The sequence below is a fragment of the Amphimedon queenslandica genome, unplaced genomic scaffold, assembly GCF_000090795.2.
Source record: "Amphimedon queenslandica unplaced genomic scaffold, v1.1 AMPQUscaffold_13101, whole genome shotgun sequence".
NCBI lineage: Eukaryota > Metazoa > Porifera > Demospongiae > Haplosclerida > Niphatidae > Amphimedon > Amphimedon queenslandica.
In genome coordinates this window covers 25,804-42,844 of record NW_003546663.1, presented here as the reverse complement: position 1 = coordinate 42,844, position 17,041 = coordinate 25,804, and the positions used below count along the sequence as shown (strand labels likewise).

The 17,041-nt window shown below is 34.0% G+C and overlaps 3 protein-coding genes and 1 long non-coding RNA gene across 4 annotated transcripts in view; 3 read left to right on the top strand and 1 right to left on the bottom strand.

Annotated features, from left to right (window-relative positions):
- LOC100640553 (importin subunit alpha-6-like) overlaps window positions 1–2,784 on the top strand; it is a 6,022-nt gene extending 3,238 nt beyond the window's left edge. Inside the window, exons 6-11 of the mRNA XM_020001205.1 lie at window positions 165–296; window positions 349–512; window positions 1,271–1,475; window positions 1,626–1,753; window positions 2,037–2,194; window positions 2,520–2,784. Of these exons, the coding sequence (XP_019856764.1) occupies window positions 165–296; window positions 349–512; window positions 1,271–1,475; window positions 1,626–1,753; window positions 2,037–2,194; window positions 2,520–2,632 (900 nt within the window). The 3' untranslated portion in view covers window positions 2,633–2,784. The remainder of the gene's footprint in view (window positions 1–164; window positions 297–348; window positions 513–1,270; window positions 1,476–1,625; window positions 1,754–2,036; window positions 2,195–2,519) is intronic.
- Window positions 2,785–3,021: 237 nt separating this feature from the next.
- On the top strand, window positions 3,022–5,398 carry LOC100640425 (rac guanine nucleotide exchange factor B-like). The gene is made up of 10 exons (XM_003389302.3): window positions 3,022–3,172; window positions 3,437–3,576; window positions 3,635–3,839; window positions 4,028–4,201; window positions 4,346–4,450; window positions 4,495–4,631; window positions 4,678–4,747; window positions 4,840–4,944; window positions 4,994–5,026; window positions 5,180–5,398. The coding sequence occupies exons 1-10, from the start codon at window positions 3,122–3,124 to the stop codon at window positions 5,363–5,365; spliced, it is 1,206 nt and encodes a 401-aa protein (XP_003389350.2). The 5' UTR covers window positions 3,022–3,121; the 3' UTR covers window positions 5,366–5,398.
- Window positions 5,399–5,936: 538 nt separating this feature from the next.
- Window positions 5,937–16,448, bottom strand: LOC100640298 (intraflagellar transport protein 88 homolog). The gene is made up of 21 exons (XM_020001210.1): window positions 16,288–16,448; window positions 16,131–16,238; window positions 15,646–15,754; window positions 14,688–14,869; window positions 13,979–14,083; window positions 13,042–13,259; window positions 12,533–12,651; window positions 11,473–11,597; window positions 10,173–10,333; window positions 9,688–9,787; window positions 9,507–9,593; window positions 9,340–9,409; window positions 8,866–9,091; window positions 8,499–8,537; window positions 8,342–8,453; window positions 7,898–8,013; window positions 7,748–7,800; window positions 6,980–7,155; window positions 6,360–6,429; window positions 6,259–6,300; window positions 5,937–6,212 (listed from the first exon to the last, which is right to left on the bottom strand). The coding sequence occupies exons 1-21, from the start codon at window positions 16,366–16,368 to the stop codon at window positions 6,100–6,102; spliced, it is 2,412 nt and encodes an 803-aa protein (XP_019856769.1). The 5' UTR covers window positions 16,369–16,448; the 3' UTR covers window positions 5,937–6,099.
- Window positions 16,449–16,553: 105 nt separating this feature from the next.
- LOC109585216 (uncharacterized) lies at window positions 16,554–17,041 on the top strand. The gene is made up of 3 exons (XR_002186385.1): window positions 16,554–16,596; window positions 16,642–16,934; window positions 16,986–17,041. It is a non-coding gene; the product is annotated as an uncharacterized LOC109585216 (long non-coding RNA).

Below are 17,041 nucleotides of genomic sequence, written 5' to 3'. Positions count from 1 at the left end.
AGAGAGAGAGAGAGAGAGAGAGAGAGAGAGAGAGAGAGAGAGAGAGAGAGAAAGAAAGGGGGAGGGAGGAAGGGAGAGAGAGACAGAGATAAAAGACAGAGACAGAGGGAGGGAGAGAGAAGTATAATCAAGTATTGTACATGTACATGTGCATGTGTACATGTACATGTACACTTATTTTTTCATATTTTAGTGCTTTACAAGATAAGGAGCTCACTCTTGCTTTAAAGGCCCAGTGCTGTTGGACTCTCTCTAACTTTTGTCGTGGAAAAACACCGCCTCCTAACGATGCTATAGTAGGTGTGGTCAATAGGTGTGGTCACCCATAATACTCCTTTTTAAAATTAGGTATTCAAGTGTCTACCTTTCCTCCCACAATTGATATATTGTGAAGAGGCAGAAATATTAAGTGACGTCTGTTGGAGCATATCGTTCCTTTGTGAAGGAAATAACGAAAGAATACAGAGAATAATTAACTGTGGAGTTGTGAAGAGATTGGTAGAACTATTAATGTATGTGTATGTACATGTATGTACTTTCTTTCCCTCTCCTTTTGTCATGCATGTTCATGTACTGTATAGCTGGTAATTTTGGAGAGGAGAAAATTTAATGAATTTGGTGTTTTGATATTTATTTGCCAAAATCAAAGAACCATTATTATGCTCATGCTTGATCAAAAATCGTCACAAATTTGCCCAAATTAAAGCATCAAAAATTTAGCAATTGACCAAAGTTTACCTTCTCCAAAATTACCAGTTGTATGGTTCTATTTATGTCTATTAATTTCTCTTGTTTTTGTTACTGTTGATGCTGAAAGATGATGTCAATAATTGGATATGTTTCTCCTTTGTAGCCTTGTTTATTGGTACTCATAATAATCATTGTTGATCCATCACTGATTATTAGAGTAATGCAATAAGATGTACATATTGGCTTGTGGTTTAGGGTTAGAGTAAAGCCACTAATGTTATCATACTTGTAGATGTGTTTGTGTATTAGACTGGCTGTCTTTGTAGTAATAGTGTATCCCCTAATCATTTTATTAGTGTACATGTAACTTGATACTTATTTTTGTCATTCCTTTTATCCTTTAAACTTTGATCCATTTCTCTTACACTCTCTTCCTTTAATCTTATTTTCTTTCCTACTGTCTTTCCTACTTTAAACCTCCTCTCCATTATTAATGTTACTAGCTACCATACACACATGTACATGTACATGTATGTATACAGTTTCTCTCTATTTCTTTCTATCCTTTTTCTCAATTCAGGCATCCCACAGTAGGCGTTATAACTCCTTCATTAAGAGCTATTGGTAACATATTAACAGGAGATGATGTGCAAACACAATTTGTCATTAACTGCTCTGCTCTCCCTGCACTACAGCTATTGTTAGACCATCCGGTGTCTTCTATTAGGAAGGAGGCTTGCTGGGCTATCTCTAATATGACAGCTGGGAATAAAGTTCAAATACAAGTAAGGGAGGGAGAGGGAGAGGGGGAGAGAGAGAGAGAGAGGAAGAGAGAGAGAGGGAGAGGGAGAGAGAGAGTGTGTGTGTGTTAAAGGGAAAATGAAAGAGAGATAGAGATAGGAAGAGATTAAATAAATTGTGCTTCAATGTTTTAGGCCGTTATAGATTGTAACATATTTCCTAAATTGTTACAAATTATGGAATTCAGTGAGTACAAGATAAGGAAGGAAGCTGCCTGGGCTGTACTCAACACAACTGCTGGTGGGACTCCCTACCAAATAAGGTAGCAACCAAAATAGAGGGACTGGTACATATGTACATGCATGCATGTATCTTTATTGAATTTTATTTTCCTAATTCCCTATCTAGTCCTAACATTATCTTATTTGTTATGTACACATGCTTACATGCACATGTACATGTACTTCCTCCTTAGTCTTATCCACACATTACATGTACACATACATGTACATGTACCTCTTACATAATTTCCTATGTCCTATGTACATGTACATGTGTGTCAGTGTGTGTTTATTTAATTTCATTTTCCTATCTCCTTTCACCAGATATCTTGCCAATATTGGCACTATACCCAAACTCTGTGATTTATTATCAATCCAGGATCCAAAGATATTACTAGTGACACTGGAAGGCCTTGATAACATACTGAAGATAGGGCAAGAGACTGGCAACCAGTTTGCCACTCAAATGGAGGAATCTAATGGTTTGTTGCATGTGGTTTTGTAGCTATTCATCCCATCTGTCCCCTACAATACACTCCTACACATTACATATACCACACACATGCACACACACAAAATCATTAAATCATAAATTTATTTAAATACTATAATAGTATGTACATACAGTACTGTTACTGATTATAAGTACAATGCATCATAGAATTCCAAGGCAAGGTGTGTGTGTTTGTGTCTGTGTCCACTTTAATACTGAGGAATGTCTGTCATGTCCTGTTATTGTGATTAACACCTTTAAATTAGTAATTCACGATATTTACACTCTCCTTTCACCTCTCTCTCCTTCACTAGCTGTGGAAAGGATCGAGATTCTCCAAAATCATCCTCAGCCAAAGATATCTCACATTTCGTCGAAAATTTATGATCGATATTTCTCTATGAGTCCAGACAGCACCTGCCCCTAATATTGGAAAGACACACACTCTCTCTCTTTCTTCATTAATAATTATTATTCATTTCAATCATTCATCATGTACTTTTATACAATATCTTTTTCGTCCCTTGTGTGTGTTTGTGTGTGTTTAGTTGTTTATTATACTTTTAGCAATTATCATTATTATTGTTGTTGTTTAAAGTTTGTCTAATCGTGGATGATTAAGATGTTTTCGCGTTGCATAACAGTTACCATGGCACCTTGTGCTTTTTGGTATTTTATTCCTCTCTTTCTTTGGTCATAAACAGGACGAGCACTTACTATGTGTTTTTACTGCTTACTAATTGGAATGCGGCTTTGTGGATTTTACCCAAATATGGTCATGAGTTAAAATTACTGGCCCCCGCGTGATACGAGTATAAATTCTTCAGACCGCAACTGCGCAGCAACATCTCTCTCTGCGGACTGCTGACTAACTTCTTCTTCTGGTCATATTTTCAAACTATTAGAATTTTTAATCATGGCTGATAGACCAAAGGGATTCGGAATGACTGCTGAACTAAATGAAAAGGTAAACAAATTGATAAGGCCTTCCGATTTATAATCATTGTTGGGTCTAGTCTCGCGCTGGCAATGAAACTGTTGTTTTCAATGTTTTGCAAATTTGGGTCCCACTATTGGGCGGTATCTATTAACGTGTGAGCAGCTAGAGAGTCAGAGAGAGAGAGGCGAGAAAATGGCCAACAGACCCAAAGGATATGGTCTAACTGCTGAGATGGAAGCGAAGGTCTTTTAGAAAGGATTACTAGTTTTATCTTTGTCTCTTTACTCATAGAAAGCAGCAAAATTCGACTCTACCAGAGCTCAAGAGGCCCTCGACTGGATAGAAGAGATTATTGGTGAACCAACTGAAAGTGATGGTACCAGCCCTGAAGGATTTGCTGCTGGATTAAAGAGTGGAGACAAACTCTGCAAGTATGAGAGCAACAGTACTTTACCTTTATGACATTTTGTTTTCTTTACTTTTTAATAGCCTTATCAATATCATAAAGCCAGGCTCTGTCAAGAAAATCAACACCAGTAAAATGGCCTTTAAGCAAATGGAGAATATTGGGAATTTCCTCACCGGTTGTGAAGGCATTGGAATGATTAAGACCGACCTCTTTCAAACTGTTGACCTGTATGAGGCCCAGAACGTTCCACTTGTAGTGGATACTATCCATGCACTTGGAAGAAAAGTAAGCAAGGGGGTTGTGACGCCATTCTTTTATTATAATAATGAGGCCTTCATGAAATTCTCATTTCCTACTTAATGCACTTTACAAAGTACGGTATTACATGATTTTATATTACATTAACAAAAATAGAAGTAATAGTATAATGTCTTACATCAAATTAATGAGAATTAATGGCTAATTGTTTATAGGTTCAAACTTTTCGTGATGATTTACCTATTCTTGGGCCAAAAGAATCTGAAGCTAATAAACGTGAATTTACTAAAGAACAACTTGAAGCAGGAAAGAACATCATTGGTCTTCAAGCTGGTACTAACAAAGGCGCATCTCAAGCCGGCATGAGCTTTGGTACTACAAGGCAAATTAACTAAATCTCTATGGAACTTTTCAAAAACGTTGTCATTATTAATGTAGTGTTTTGAAAATAACAATTAGAATTTCTTGTCTCAATTTTAAAAGCAATTTTAAATCATTAATAATTATTACATCAATACCACGCCTCTTAATTAAATCCAGCTCCACCCAAAAGGGGCTCAGAGCGAGCTGTACTGCAAGAAGACGTTATGGCTGTCCGCCCTAAAGGATATGGTCTTACAGCTGAATTAAATGCTAAAGTAATCAAAAGCAATGCCTGCCTTCAATTATTATTCTAATATAGAAAGATAGCAAATTTGACATTAACCTGGCGCAGGATGCTTTCCTTTGGATTGAAGAGTTACTGGGAGAGCCAATAACTGTACCAGAAGAACCAGAGAAAGTAAAAGAAATACTAAAAGATGGAATCATACTTTGCATGTAAGTATTCAACATTATCTGTTTCTTTGCAATATTGTTACAATAGGTTAGCTAATCTAATACTACCTGGATCCATTGAGAGGATTAACAGAAACAAACTTAAAGCTTTTACAATGGTGAATTGTTGATTGATTATTTTATTCCACAGGGAGATCTTTATTTTGTCTGGTAGTAATAATTGACTCTCTTTGTCTCTCTTCCTCTGCAGATGGAGAATATCAGTAACTTCTTGTCATTTTGTGAAAGGTTTGGTTTAAAAAGGAGCGATTTATTTCAAACGGTTGATCTTTATGAAGGACAAAACATACCACAAGTATATATAATTAATAATTATTATCTTTTACTTATCATTTTATGCACAGGTGATTAGTACAATTCATGCTTTAGGACGTAAGGTACATACATGTACAAAGACATAACAAACAATTGAGTGCACAATATATAATAGAGTGACACCTGCACTGTTGCACTGTGTTACCATTGGATCATGCTCTCTCTATGCACACCCACACACACACACACATGCATGCATTACTACACTATAATAGGTTGCTATAAAACGTAAAGATCTTCCATCACTTGGTCCTAAAGAATCAGTCAAAGCTCCAAGAACATTTACCAACGAGCAACTGACAGCAGGACAGCAGATCATTGGGTTGCAGATGGGGTCAAATAGAGGAGCTAACCAATCAGGGATTAACTTTGGACTGCAAAGACAAATATTTAACAACTAGAAAACCACAATTAACACATGCTGCTATATTTAACATGAGTGCTCACTGTAACAAGGCATATTAACTTCAACATGCATGTAGTGTAGTGTGTGCAACAGTCCAAGACACTCTTCATATTTAAAAACATAATCTTATTGCAACTATACATGTACATGCATAAGATAGAGTACTGACATTAAATGGGTGTATATTATCAATGTGCATCTCCTTCAAGGCAATGATAACCCATTATGGTTTTAAGCTATATGGGATCTCCTTATATTGGTACATTTCTGTAAAGGCTGGTTTAAAATCTTACACTTGGCCTGACTTTAAAGCTGCTCAAAAATCAGGCTAAAATCATTTACTATAACATGGTACTTTGTCAAAAATGACTAGAATAAATTCTCAATTTTTGTCTAATACATAACATGTTTTTATGTTGTGTAGAAATTTTGAGCAGCCAATGATCAAAATTGTTTTTTTATTATTGTTAAAGTTGCTCAAAAGCCCTTATACTATAAAAGGCTTGTCAGCTTATATGAAGCTCATGTTTTTTAGCTTGCTCAGCTCCCTTTAATCATTACATGATAATTTGTATGACCTAAGAGTCACAGTGAAAACTTTTGAAGTTGGCAATTTTCATTGCATGTTTACAAAGTATGGACATACTTCACTAATGATAATAACAGTCATAATAGTATTGATAATAGTAATGGTAACTGGTAGTAGGCTACAACACATCATATCATTGTCTATTCTGGTAATAAGTCATCCCCTAACTCAACATCATCAAAATTATCTTCACTTTGCTTTGCAGCTGCTTGATGCGATCTACTTGATGTTTTTGGTCTTTCAGGTAGCTCACCTAATTATTATCATCATTAGATGCAATGATAATTTATCATTAATACCTAATGGATCAGTGTAATTAATATCTGGTTGTTTTGGATCACCTATAAATATAATTATTAAAAATATATACATGTAGTATAATAATTATTAATTTATTTACCATCACTCTGTTTGTCTTTATCATGCTTCCTAGTATCACCATTATCTACTCCACCAGTCGATTCGTCTTTCTATAATGAGTATAGAGTCATGTACATGTACAATGTATCATGTGTATAAATGCCAATATTTAATACAATATAATCTACATGCATGTACATGCAAGTGAAAATGTAAAATTAAAGCTAATAATATTTCTGGAGGGAAAATTTTCAATATTTTGTCAAAATAAAACCTGGCATATTAAACCATAAGCACATGCTCAATGCCAAAATTTGCAAATTTCTTAAGACCCAAAAATTACCAATTCACCAAAATTTCTCCCTCTCTCAAAATTACCAGCTACATGTAAATGTACACATGTAATAGTATTAACTGTAAAGCTACACATTCATACACTAATAGGTCGTATACCGTATAGCTAGAATCTTTTGTGACCCAAAATTTTTGTGAATTTCATGATTTATTCAAAATTCACAAAATAAAATCCGTAAAAAATGGTCCAACATGGACAAAAAGGCAGAAAATCGTGAAATTTAAAACCACAAAATAGAATTCGTGAAAGTTTCTGGCCATAACAATTTCTCGCTATACAGCACAATAGTGTAAATAGTTGATTACTTGTCTCTTAGCTTCAAGTGATTTCTCTGCTCTCCTCAACAGCTCATTGTAATGTGCTGACTCATCATTCAATCCTTGATCAGTTGATAAGCGTACAAGGAACCTCAAGCAGTCGATATTATTAGGAAAGGACTTCAATATGGACTTGTAACAGCGATAAGCTAACTGATAGTTACCTATAACAATGCAACAATGTAAAAAATTATGATAATTACTTTAAAATTTTAATGTAATATATAAAATATGGAGGTACAATGTACATGTACATGTACCTGTACTTAGTGTACATGTACATGTATATTGCACACTGGCTTATTTTGAGGTGAAATATTTTTGTGAGTTGTGTGACAGCATCCTCCCCCATTCAGAAAATGTAACTCCACTAAATTATCATTATTTGCTGGAATATTTATTCAAGAATAAAAATTAGAAGTATTTTCATAAAAGACCTTATATAGCACAAAATTTTTGAGGGCTGTAAATTTCGCAAATTTGACTAAAAAATCTATTTTGCGAAATTAATTTTTGCGAATGTATGTTGTCTACATCTTGTACCGTAAAAATTTGATTTTCGAGAAGTACACGTCATTTTCCTGAATTTAAAAAAATCACGAAATCCATAAAATTTATAGCCCTCTAAATTTTGCACTATATGGCATTTAAATAGTACAAAATATTTCACTCACAAATTCCTTAATATTAATGATAAAATACTTGTGCATGTACAGTACAAGTTAGAATAAAATTAATTACATTAATTTTTCTTACCCATTTTTCTGTAACAGCTAGCAATCATTAACTGCCAATTGACCTGATCTGGTCTATAGTTAACAAACAATAATATAACCACAGCATTACCATTATACATGTACATGTACATGTACATGTTGTACTTAAATTTATACTATCATAACTTACTGTATTAGTGAAGCCTTTTCAAAATATGTTGCTGCTTTGTCAAAATATTGTGAGTCCATGTAATAAGCACCAAGCCACGTAATCACTTCAATGTTAGTTGGACAATAACGAAATGACTATATAAATGAAACACATGCAGTAAGTATAATCATGTTATGACTGGATTACTTCATAAAACATAGTACAAGGACCATTTTGGCTTTTGTCAAATTTTTGGTGAGATTTTAAAAATTCATAAAAATCCAATTTTGATCGGAAGTAGCTCAAACTTTCTACATGACATAAGAACATGTTTATGTATTAGAAAACATTATAAAAATGCAGAACTCTCTCCGTAAAATTTGTGAGAAATTTCGGCAAAAGCTAATAAAGTACAGGGACTTTTGGCCCTAGCTATTTTTAAAGAATTTAAAAGATATACAACATTAGAATGTAATCAACTACTTCATAATAATAATGATAAGCTTGTGATCTGTCATTCTCCGAATCATATAATTCTCCTAGTTTTCTCAGCACTCCAGGATCAGAGGGTACCAGTGATATCAACTGCTTGAAACTAATGACAAAGAGAATTAAGCAACTTTAAATACTAAAAAATTACCAATCAATAGCTTTATCATATTCTTCCATTTTCTCATAACTAAATGTAAGGCACACAATTTATAGTTAAGAAATAACTTATTGCCACAAAATTTTGTACATATACAAGTAATACAACTTTTCTACGTAATTATACATTGTACGTACAATTGTACCTAAAAAAATTGCTGAGTACTAAATTTTGCTGGGCCATCCATTCACAGAATTTAGCTTTTGCTACAAAACAGATTGATTACCATAAATTTCGTAAAAATCGCAAAACTTATAAATTGCGACACTTACATGTACACATGTAAATGTCAAAATTAAATAGATACATGAACATACAAAATTAAAATTGCTTTATTATATTGAGTATGGATGGATACATGTCAGCTATTTGGTACAGAACTTGAGGTAAGCTCTTGAATATTGTATGGAGTTTAGTGAAACAGCTCAGGGCTGATGGAAAATTCTTTAACTTTTTGTAAGCCAGTCCAAGATTATATAAAGCTTCGGAACAAGTAGCTTCCACAGACAAAGCCTCTTGATAATACTCAACTGATGACTGATACTGACCTTGAGCATAGAGGCAGTTACCTTTATTAACCAATGCTAGTTTAAAAAAAGAATAATAATTAATAATAATAATACATGAACATGTAGCAGCAGCAGTAGTAGTAATATTAGTAATAATGACAATAAAAAAAGAATGATAATAAATAATAAAAATACATGTACTGTACATGTAGTAATAATACATGTACCGGGGTACATGTATAATCATTATTAATGTTATTAAAAATAAAAATGATAATAATAATAATAAATAACAATAATAATACAATATGACATACATGTACCTAATGGATTATATCTATCCATTTGTATTGCCAGATCAGCATATTTCTCAGACTGACTAACATCATTGCTCTATAGAATACAAATGGAATATCATTTGCCATACATGTACATGTACATGCATGTATATGTACATGCATGTACATTATACACGAATTGATACACTTACCAAGTAGAATACAAATGAAAGATTAGTTGATGCACTAACGGCCATTTTGGTATCTCTCCTACCACAATCCTTCAAAGTTTCAATTGCCTACATGTACATGTACATGCACATAATATCAATAACATTAATAATGACATGTACTGCATGTACATGTACATGTACTTGGTATTTTTACCCTTACCCTGGGTAGGTCTTTCTCTCTTAGAAATGTCAATGCTTTTGTTATTTCAAGTTCACTAGCTAATTCAGAATGAACTGAATTCTTAACAACTTCAATGCACCTACACAATACACAGTATTCATGTAACAATACAATAACAAAGAGACAGGGCCAGAGAAAGGAAACACTGTATAATACATTTGTACATGTACAAGTTGCAGGAATTTTTGTCGGGAAAAAATTGATTACATGTAGACACTATTTTGTTCTGTTTATTTTCATTGAAAGCTGCCAATTTGTACTGTAGACGTGACATTGAGGAACACCTTTTTTGCTTAGAAAATGTTTGTTCCCCAAGGAATGAGAATAAAAATACCAAAATTAAATTCTGAAAAATACATGTACACCCAAGTGCTATAAAGTAAAGGGTGAAGAGAGGGGATACAGTGTACATATATGTACATGTACAGGTACATGTGCACATGTATATGTACATTGTAACTAACCAATCAAATCCAGTAGCAAGAGACCCTTCAATAACTGGTGCGATCAGTTTGGCAGCATTCAGTATTGTCCTCTCAGCTTTTCTTTTTGTTTCCTTCTCCAATCGTCTCAAACTGTCATCACTTATTGCTTCTATCAGCATCCTCTGCTGATAGTCACTTTCCTATTTTACAGTAATTATGAAACAGTGCTATTCTTATTACTACATTTACATGTACATATACATGTACATATACAGGTACTTTTAGTAAAGGTTTTTAATAGTAACTCCATGTATATAACTAAAAGAACACTGCATTATGATTTTGTCCAAAAATTGGCTCTGAAAATCACCCCCAATTTTTATTACATTTTCTAATTCTTTATGCTATGTACATGTACATGGAAAAATTGAGCTGATTCCAACGAATAATTTTTGAGTTATGAGCATATAAAGAGGAGTCAGTTTTAAAAAATTTAAAGGATACATGTACATGCAGCTAGTGCTGGTAATTTTGGTGGATTGAACTACATAAATTCTATTGATTGACTGGCTTTAGTTTGGCAAATTAATTTCATGGCCATATGCCATGGAGCATGCACAAGCATACATGTACTGTACATGTAATGAATGGGTTTTATTTTAATGAACGGTTATCACACTGCCAAAATTCCCCCTTACCAAATACAAGCTACAAATGCACATGTACATGTACATATACAAGTTTATAGTGAATTACAAAAAGTTTATCATAAACCATTCAAACTAAATGTACATTGTGCATGCATATGTACATGTACATGTACATGTGTGTACATGTACATGTACACACACATATAATCAACGAAAAATCTATTAAATTTACAACAGTACATAAACACAAGTCAGCATTAATTGTACATGTACATGTACAAGTATATAGGCCTGTTTCGATTACATGTAGAAGCCTGGGGGCCTACGTGTACATAAAGTAATTGGAAATCCTCAAATAGAAACCTATGTATGTACTGTGTACAAATTAAAGACAGAAATTGAAGCCTGGGCTTCTACAATTAAGAGTATACACTATGTAGTATTTACTATTTATTAGTACAATGTAGTACAGTGTAGTGTATTACCGTATAGCTGGTTTATTTTGTGTGGAATTAATTATCGTGCAGGCCCAAATCCACTAAAATTAATTCCACTAAATTTTATTAAAACCAATTAAATATTAACAAAAATTTAGCAAGGCACTAAAATTAATTCTAATGAAAATTTAAGCAACAAAAATTTGAGGCCACAAAATAAACCAGCTATACGGTAATTAAGAATGGGCTTACATCAGTAGAATAATATCTATCATCATCATAATCAGTTCCGGTTTCAATTAATATCATTCTCTGAAAGTGTCTTTTTAGCTTATCAACATCTCTTAAAGCATAATAGCAGAGCAAGAGGTTCATTGCTACAAGTGAAATAACAACAATAAACATTGATAATCATTACAAATTAACAACTAACGTATGTCAAATACATGTACATGGTATACGTGTACAATGTACAGTATATGCACATGTAAATTGTACATGCATGTTTTTTCCATTGTACATGTACAGCAGAGCTCAGGGCCAAGTTAATACACTTACGTTATTTAAACGCTTACAAAACGGTACTGTCACTAGTATGGTTTATAGTTCAGATTTTAAAGTATACTTTATACGAGATGTTTATACCGTAACATTATAACATGATACGCTACATGAGCATAGCATTATACAGTAGAAATGGTGAACTAACGTTAAACTAATGCTAAATGTTCAAGTATTACGTATACAGTAAGTGCTATGGTACGTACATACTTAATACGTACGGGCAAGTTACAGTATGAAATTGCGTATCAAAGTTAACTTGGCCCTGATCTCTGCTGTACATGTGTGTACATTATGCATGTACACGTACATGTAGTGACCCTATAATTTATAAAAATTTTTGAAGTTACTCAAAATTGGGTTAGAGTTCCTGTAATAGTACAGGATCTTTGGCCAAATTTTGCCAAAAATGACTAGGAGAGAATTCTGCATTTTTATTACTTTTCCTGATGCATAAATGCTCTAAATGTTGTGTAGCAAGTTTGAGCTGATTCCGATCAAAATTGAATTTTTTTTATAACATTTTTAAAGATGCTCAAAAAGCCATGTACATGTACGTACAATGTACATGTACATGTACATAATATTGTAGCGCTTGTCAGCTCATGAAGGATATGCTTCTAGCTCACTTAGAATGCTTTGTGGGAAACCTTTTGTACATGTATAGTATGATATAGCTATACCAGGTACATGTATACTATACATGTATATACATGTGTACATGTACATACATATGTATGCATTTCCTTACCAACATCATAATTCCCATTTTCCTTCATTTCACTCATTAAATGTTCATAAGTATTAATAGCATCATTATACTGTCCCATTCTGATATAAGCTGTACATATGTTCTGTAGTATATGAAACCTACAAATGTACAATGTAAATACTAAATACATGTACATGTACACATGAAAAGATTTAGATCTAGAAATCCAAACTTAATACCATTAATTGTAAGACAATAAATATTTAGTAAATCAAAATAATAACTAAATGTACATGTACATGTACAGTACATGTACGTCACTTAGAGCAACTTTTAATTATGGGTACAATGTATTCTCAATAAATTTGTGATCATACTAAACTAGCGAAATATATGGTCTATAATTATTATGACATATTTCATGTGTACAATGATAATTATAATCTTATTTCAATAGCAAAACTAGCAATTAAGTACATGTATAGTAGTATCTCTAATGGAGTAATTAAAAATCATACTACATGTGTAAGTAAGAGTACACACTATACCGTAGTGTCCTGTGAGTATCTGGAATCTGATCCAATGCCATCCTATAGTGTTTAATGGCCACTGGATATTTCTTCTGCTGAAAGCAGATGTTTCCCATATTAACTCTTAGCCTTCCTCCACTGCCAAAGAGCTTGTTCTTCACAATTAGGAGGTAAGTATTGAGTGCTTCATCATATAATCTATTGACGTGGTATTGGTTGGCCAGATTGAATAATACCTACAATAATGTATACACACATGTACATAATAGATACACCTTTATTATGAATGAATGAATGAATAAATACTCAAGGGCCACCAATAGGGAGAGCAAGTGGGGTGTTTTGCTTTGGGCTCCCATGAATGTGTACTCAAGGGCTGACATAGGGGGGGGGGTTGGTGGCCAGGGCATTTTGCCCTGGGCCCCCCAATCAAAGGGGGGCCCCCAAGGCTCCAAGCCTAGCTTGGTCAATAGTAAAGCTTTCTACAATGGATCATGGCAGCACTGGGGGAATTTGTATTAGTAGAGGCCTTAATCAAAGTTTTGTCCTGAGTCCCACATAGCCTATTGGCAGCCCTGTTAAGTGTACTACAATGTACATGTACTATATACTATATCCCAACTGAGTTTGACCCAAGAAAAACTGGAATAACTTTTTATAGGAATGTGAGATAAGGATGAGACTTTCACAGGTTCTTAGTCGCCCAATGCCATCACAGGATCTCAGGTCTTGGGTCTCTCAGCCCTTGGGAATCCTGAGAACCGAATTCTCCCTATAAACCCAATGGCATACTAAAATGACATTTTATAAAAATATGTCTACATCGTAGTTTACATAAGAACACGTGGTCGAGCACCCAAACTAGTGACGTATGGCTACATTTTTCAAATTCCAAGCGACTGCTGTCAAACTCAGTTGGGATACAGTATACATGTATATTCATGGTCTAGCTTACTGAGTATGTTAAGTCAAGATTAATTTGTTCAGTTAATAGTTTCTGTTCTCTTTGCTTGCAGAGCATTCTCTCTTTTCTACTGGCCTCCTTAGCTAATTCTAATGCCTGTACAACAACAACAGTAATAATAATAATAATGATAATAATAATGATAATGATAATAATAATAATAATAATGATAATAATAATAAAACTATACATGTACATGTACATGTATTTCTTAAGTTATTTTATGCTGCTTTCCTTTCAAAATGATAATCCAATAATGACAGCAATAAGGTTATTAATTGTCTTTACATGTACATGGATTTACAATAAACTTTCATCAAACTGAACTGGCTTTCTTGCACACAAATCACATACAATATACAAGTACAAAGTTAGTAATTTTGAAGGGGAACATTTTGGCAAATTTGATATAACTACTATGTACATGTACATGTACATATATTCACCAAAATAAGACCTTTTGAGCCATTACATGTACATATACATGTGCATCAATGGCACCAGGCTAAAAATTGGTTAAATTAAAACCCGCCAATCATCAAAAATTTAGCCAATTTACAACCTCCAAATTTACCAGATGTACAGTATGTCTACATGCAATAGATTTACATGTATCTAAATCTACATGTACATGTACATGTATCTAAATCTACATGTACATGTACATGTATACAATTATTGTAATAATAAAATAACTTACTAGAGTATAGTTTCCTTTTACATTAGCATCGGCACTTTCCTCCAGTAGTGAATTAACTTTCTTTTCCAAGTTATTGATAGCTATTTCAGGATTGTCCTCAGGATTGGGCTCAAGAGAAGGAACTGATATCTTTGTTGCTGACGTGCCACTACCTTGACCCAGTGGATCAAAAACACCTCTATCTATTGAAGAAAAATTACACATTAATATTATAATGGGTGCAACAAGGCTCCTGATACTACTGTATACATGTACATGTATAGGTACATGTACGTCTATGTGTACATTGTAGGTTGTAACTTTGGAGGAGGGAAATTTTTGGAATATTGATAGCCTTACATTTGCCAAACAATTTTGAAAATAATGTATGTGTATGTTCAATGGTGCATGGCCACAAATTCACCAATTAAAAGCCACCAGATCAGGGTTTCCCACAGGATTTTGCTATAGCATACTTGACTTCCTGCTATTTACATCGTAAAACATCCTCTACAATAGTATAGGGTATACATGTATGTACATGTACATGCATTTGTCAAACATGGCTCTAAGAGAGCTTTTATTATATTTCTGATATGGTATATACATGTTCTTATGTTGTGCAGAAGGCTTGAGTTGATTCTGATCAAAATTTGATTTTTAAAAAATTTTCAAAGTTACTCAAGAATTGGGCCAAAGTCCGTGTACAGGGTCCTTGGCCAAATTTTGCCAAAAATGACAAATGACTAGGAGAGGATTCTGCATTAATTTTTATAAGTATTTCTAATACATACAAGTTCTTATGTTGTGTAAAAAGTTTGAGCTGATTCTGCCGCCAGTGAACAAAATTTAGTAATTTGCAAAAAATTTATCCCTCCAAAAATTACCAGCTATACAATACAGTACAAATTCAATATCGCATGTAATTCATTAATGTTTATTGTACATGTACATGTGTATGTACTGCATGTACATGTACCTCTACTGAATCCAGCAGCTCCGGTTGATGTCATTGGTCTTGCTGACCCACCCTCAGCTGCATAACCAGTTGGAGGTCTGACTCCACCCATTCCAGTACCAAGACGAAACTACAATAATAAATAAATAAATAAATTAATTAATTAATAGTTATTAGTGTAGGCTATAGTTTGTTCATTATCCTAATAGAGTGCACATTTGCCTCAAAATTTTGAAATTAAAATTAAAATTGAAAAGCTCAGGTCAAAACGTCAATAAAACTATTTTAACAGAATTGAGTTATTACACTATACACAGTAGATGCTTAACTTTACCGTATAGCAGAAAATTCATGGCCACAAATTTCTATCGATTTCACTTTTTCAAAATTTTTGAAATTACAGTTAAACATGGCTGAAAAATAGGAAATCACAAAAATTAAAGCTTGAATTTTTAGGCCACAAAATTTTCTGCTGTACGATACTATAAATCAAGGCGTCCACACACATTAGTGCCGGTTGGTAGCCCCCCTCTAGTTCCTGGAGGAGGTGGCCTCTTCTTTCTTCCTTGCTGGGTGCTAATCACTCTTTGGAATTCAGGATCTTCTCCCAACTCCTATTAAAAGGAAGGACAAGGTTCCTAAAATCCAAACACTTGAACTCACATCAACTGCAAAGTCCTCGTATCCTTTATAGAGATCATCCTCTCCTTCACTGGCCAAATGAACGTTCTTCAACAAGGACATGTTTCTCAATAATGGTGGAATTTACTGATCAATAAATCACAATGTTTATTATGTTACTATGGCAATATGCTAATTAGAAGCTGCGCATGCGCAGTGCGTGCTTGAAAGGGACATCGGACTACTGGAAATGAACAGTCGGGAACTCGGGATGGCACCGATGGCTTACTAATGGATACATACATGTACCTGTACCTAGGGATATTCTTCCATCATCATAGCTACAGAAAGGTAATGTATTTTAGGAGACAGCATTATATTCATAGTCCTTTGAAGTACGTCACGTGATCTCTTTTATAATAATTATCTTAATGAGCTCAATTGACCATTGACCTTCATTATCGTGTCGGACTGTCGCTGCATGCCTCGTCTTTCCTCCCAGTTCCTCCTCCCACAGTCTGCAGAGAAGGAGCCGGCCTTGTCTGCTTTGTCTCCCAGTCTCCCTCTCTCCTCTCCCTCCAGTGATGGCGTTTTTCAAGAACCTGTTCAACAGTGGAGGAGATGCAAAACAGGACTACTCCTCTAAGATACCAGACAGACTCCTGCCTAAGGATTTCCAAGTCCATCAGGTGATAATTGCTATTGTATTTTATAAATCACATAATGATCATTATTGCTAGACTTTTCAACATGGTTTTCCATATCAACCGTCTTGTCTTGCGTATGATTCTGTTCA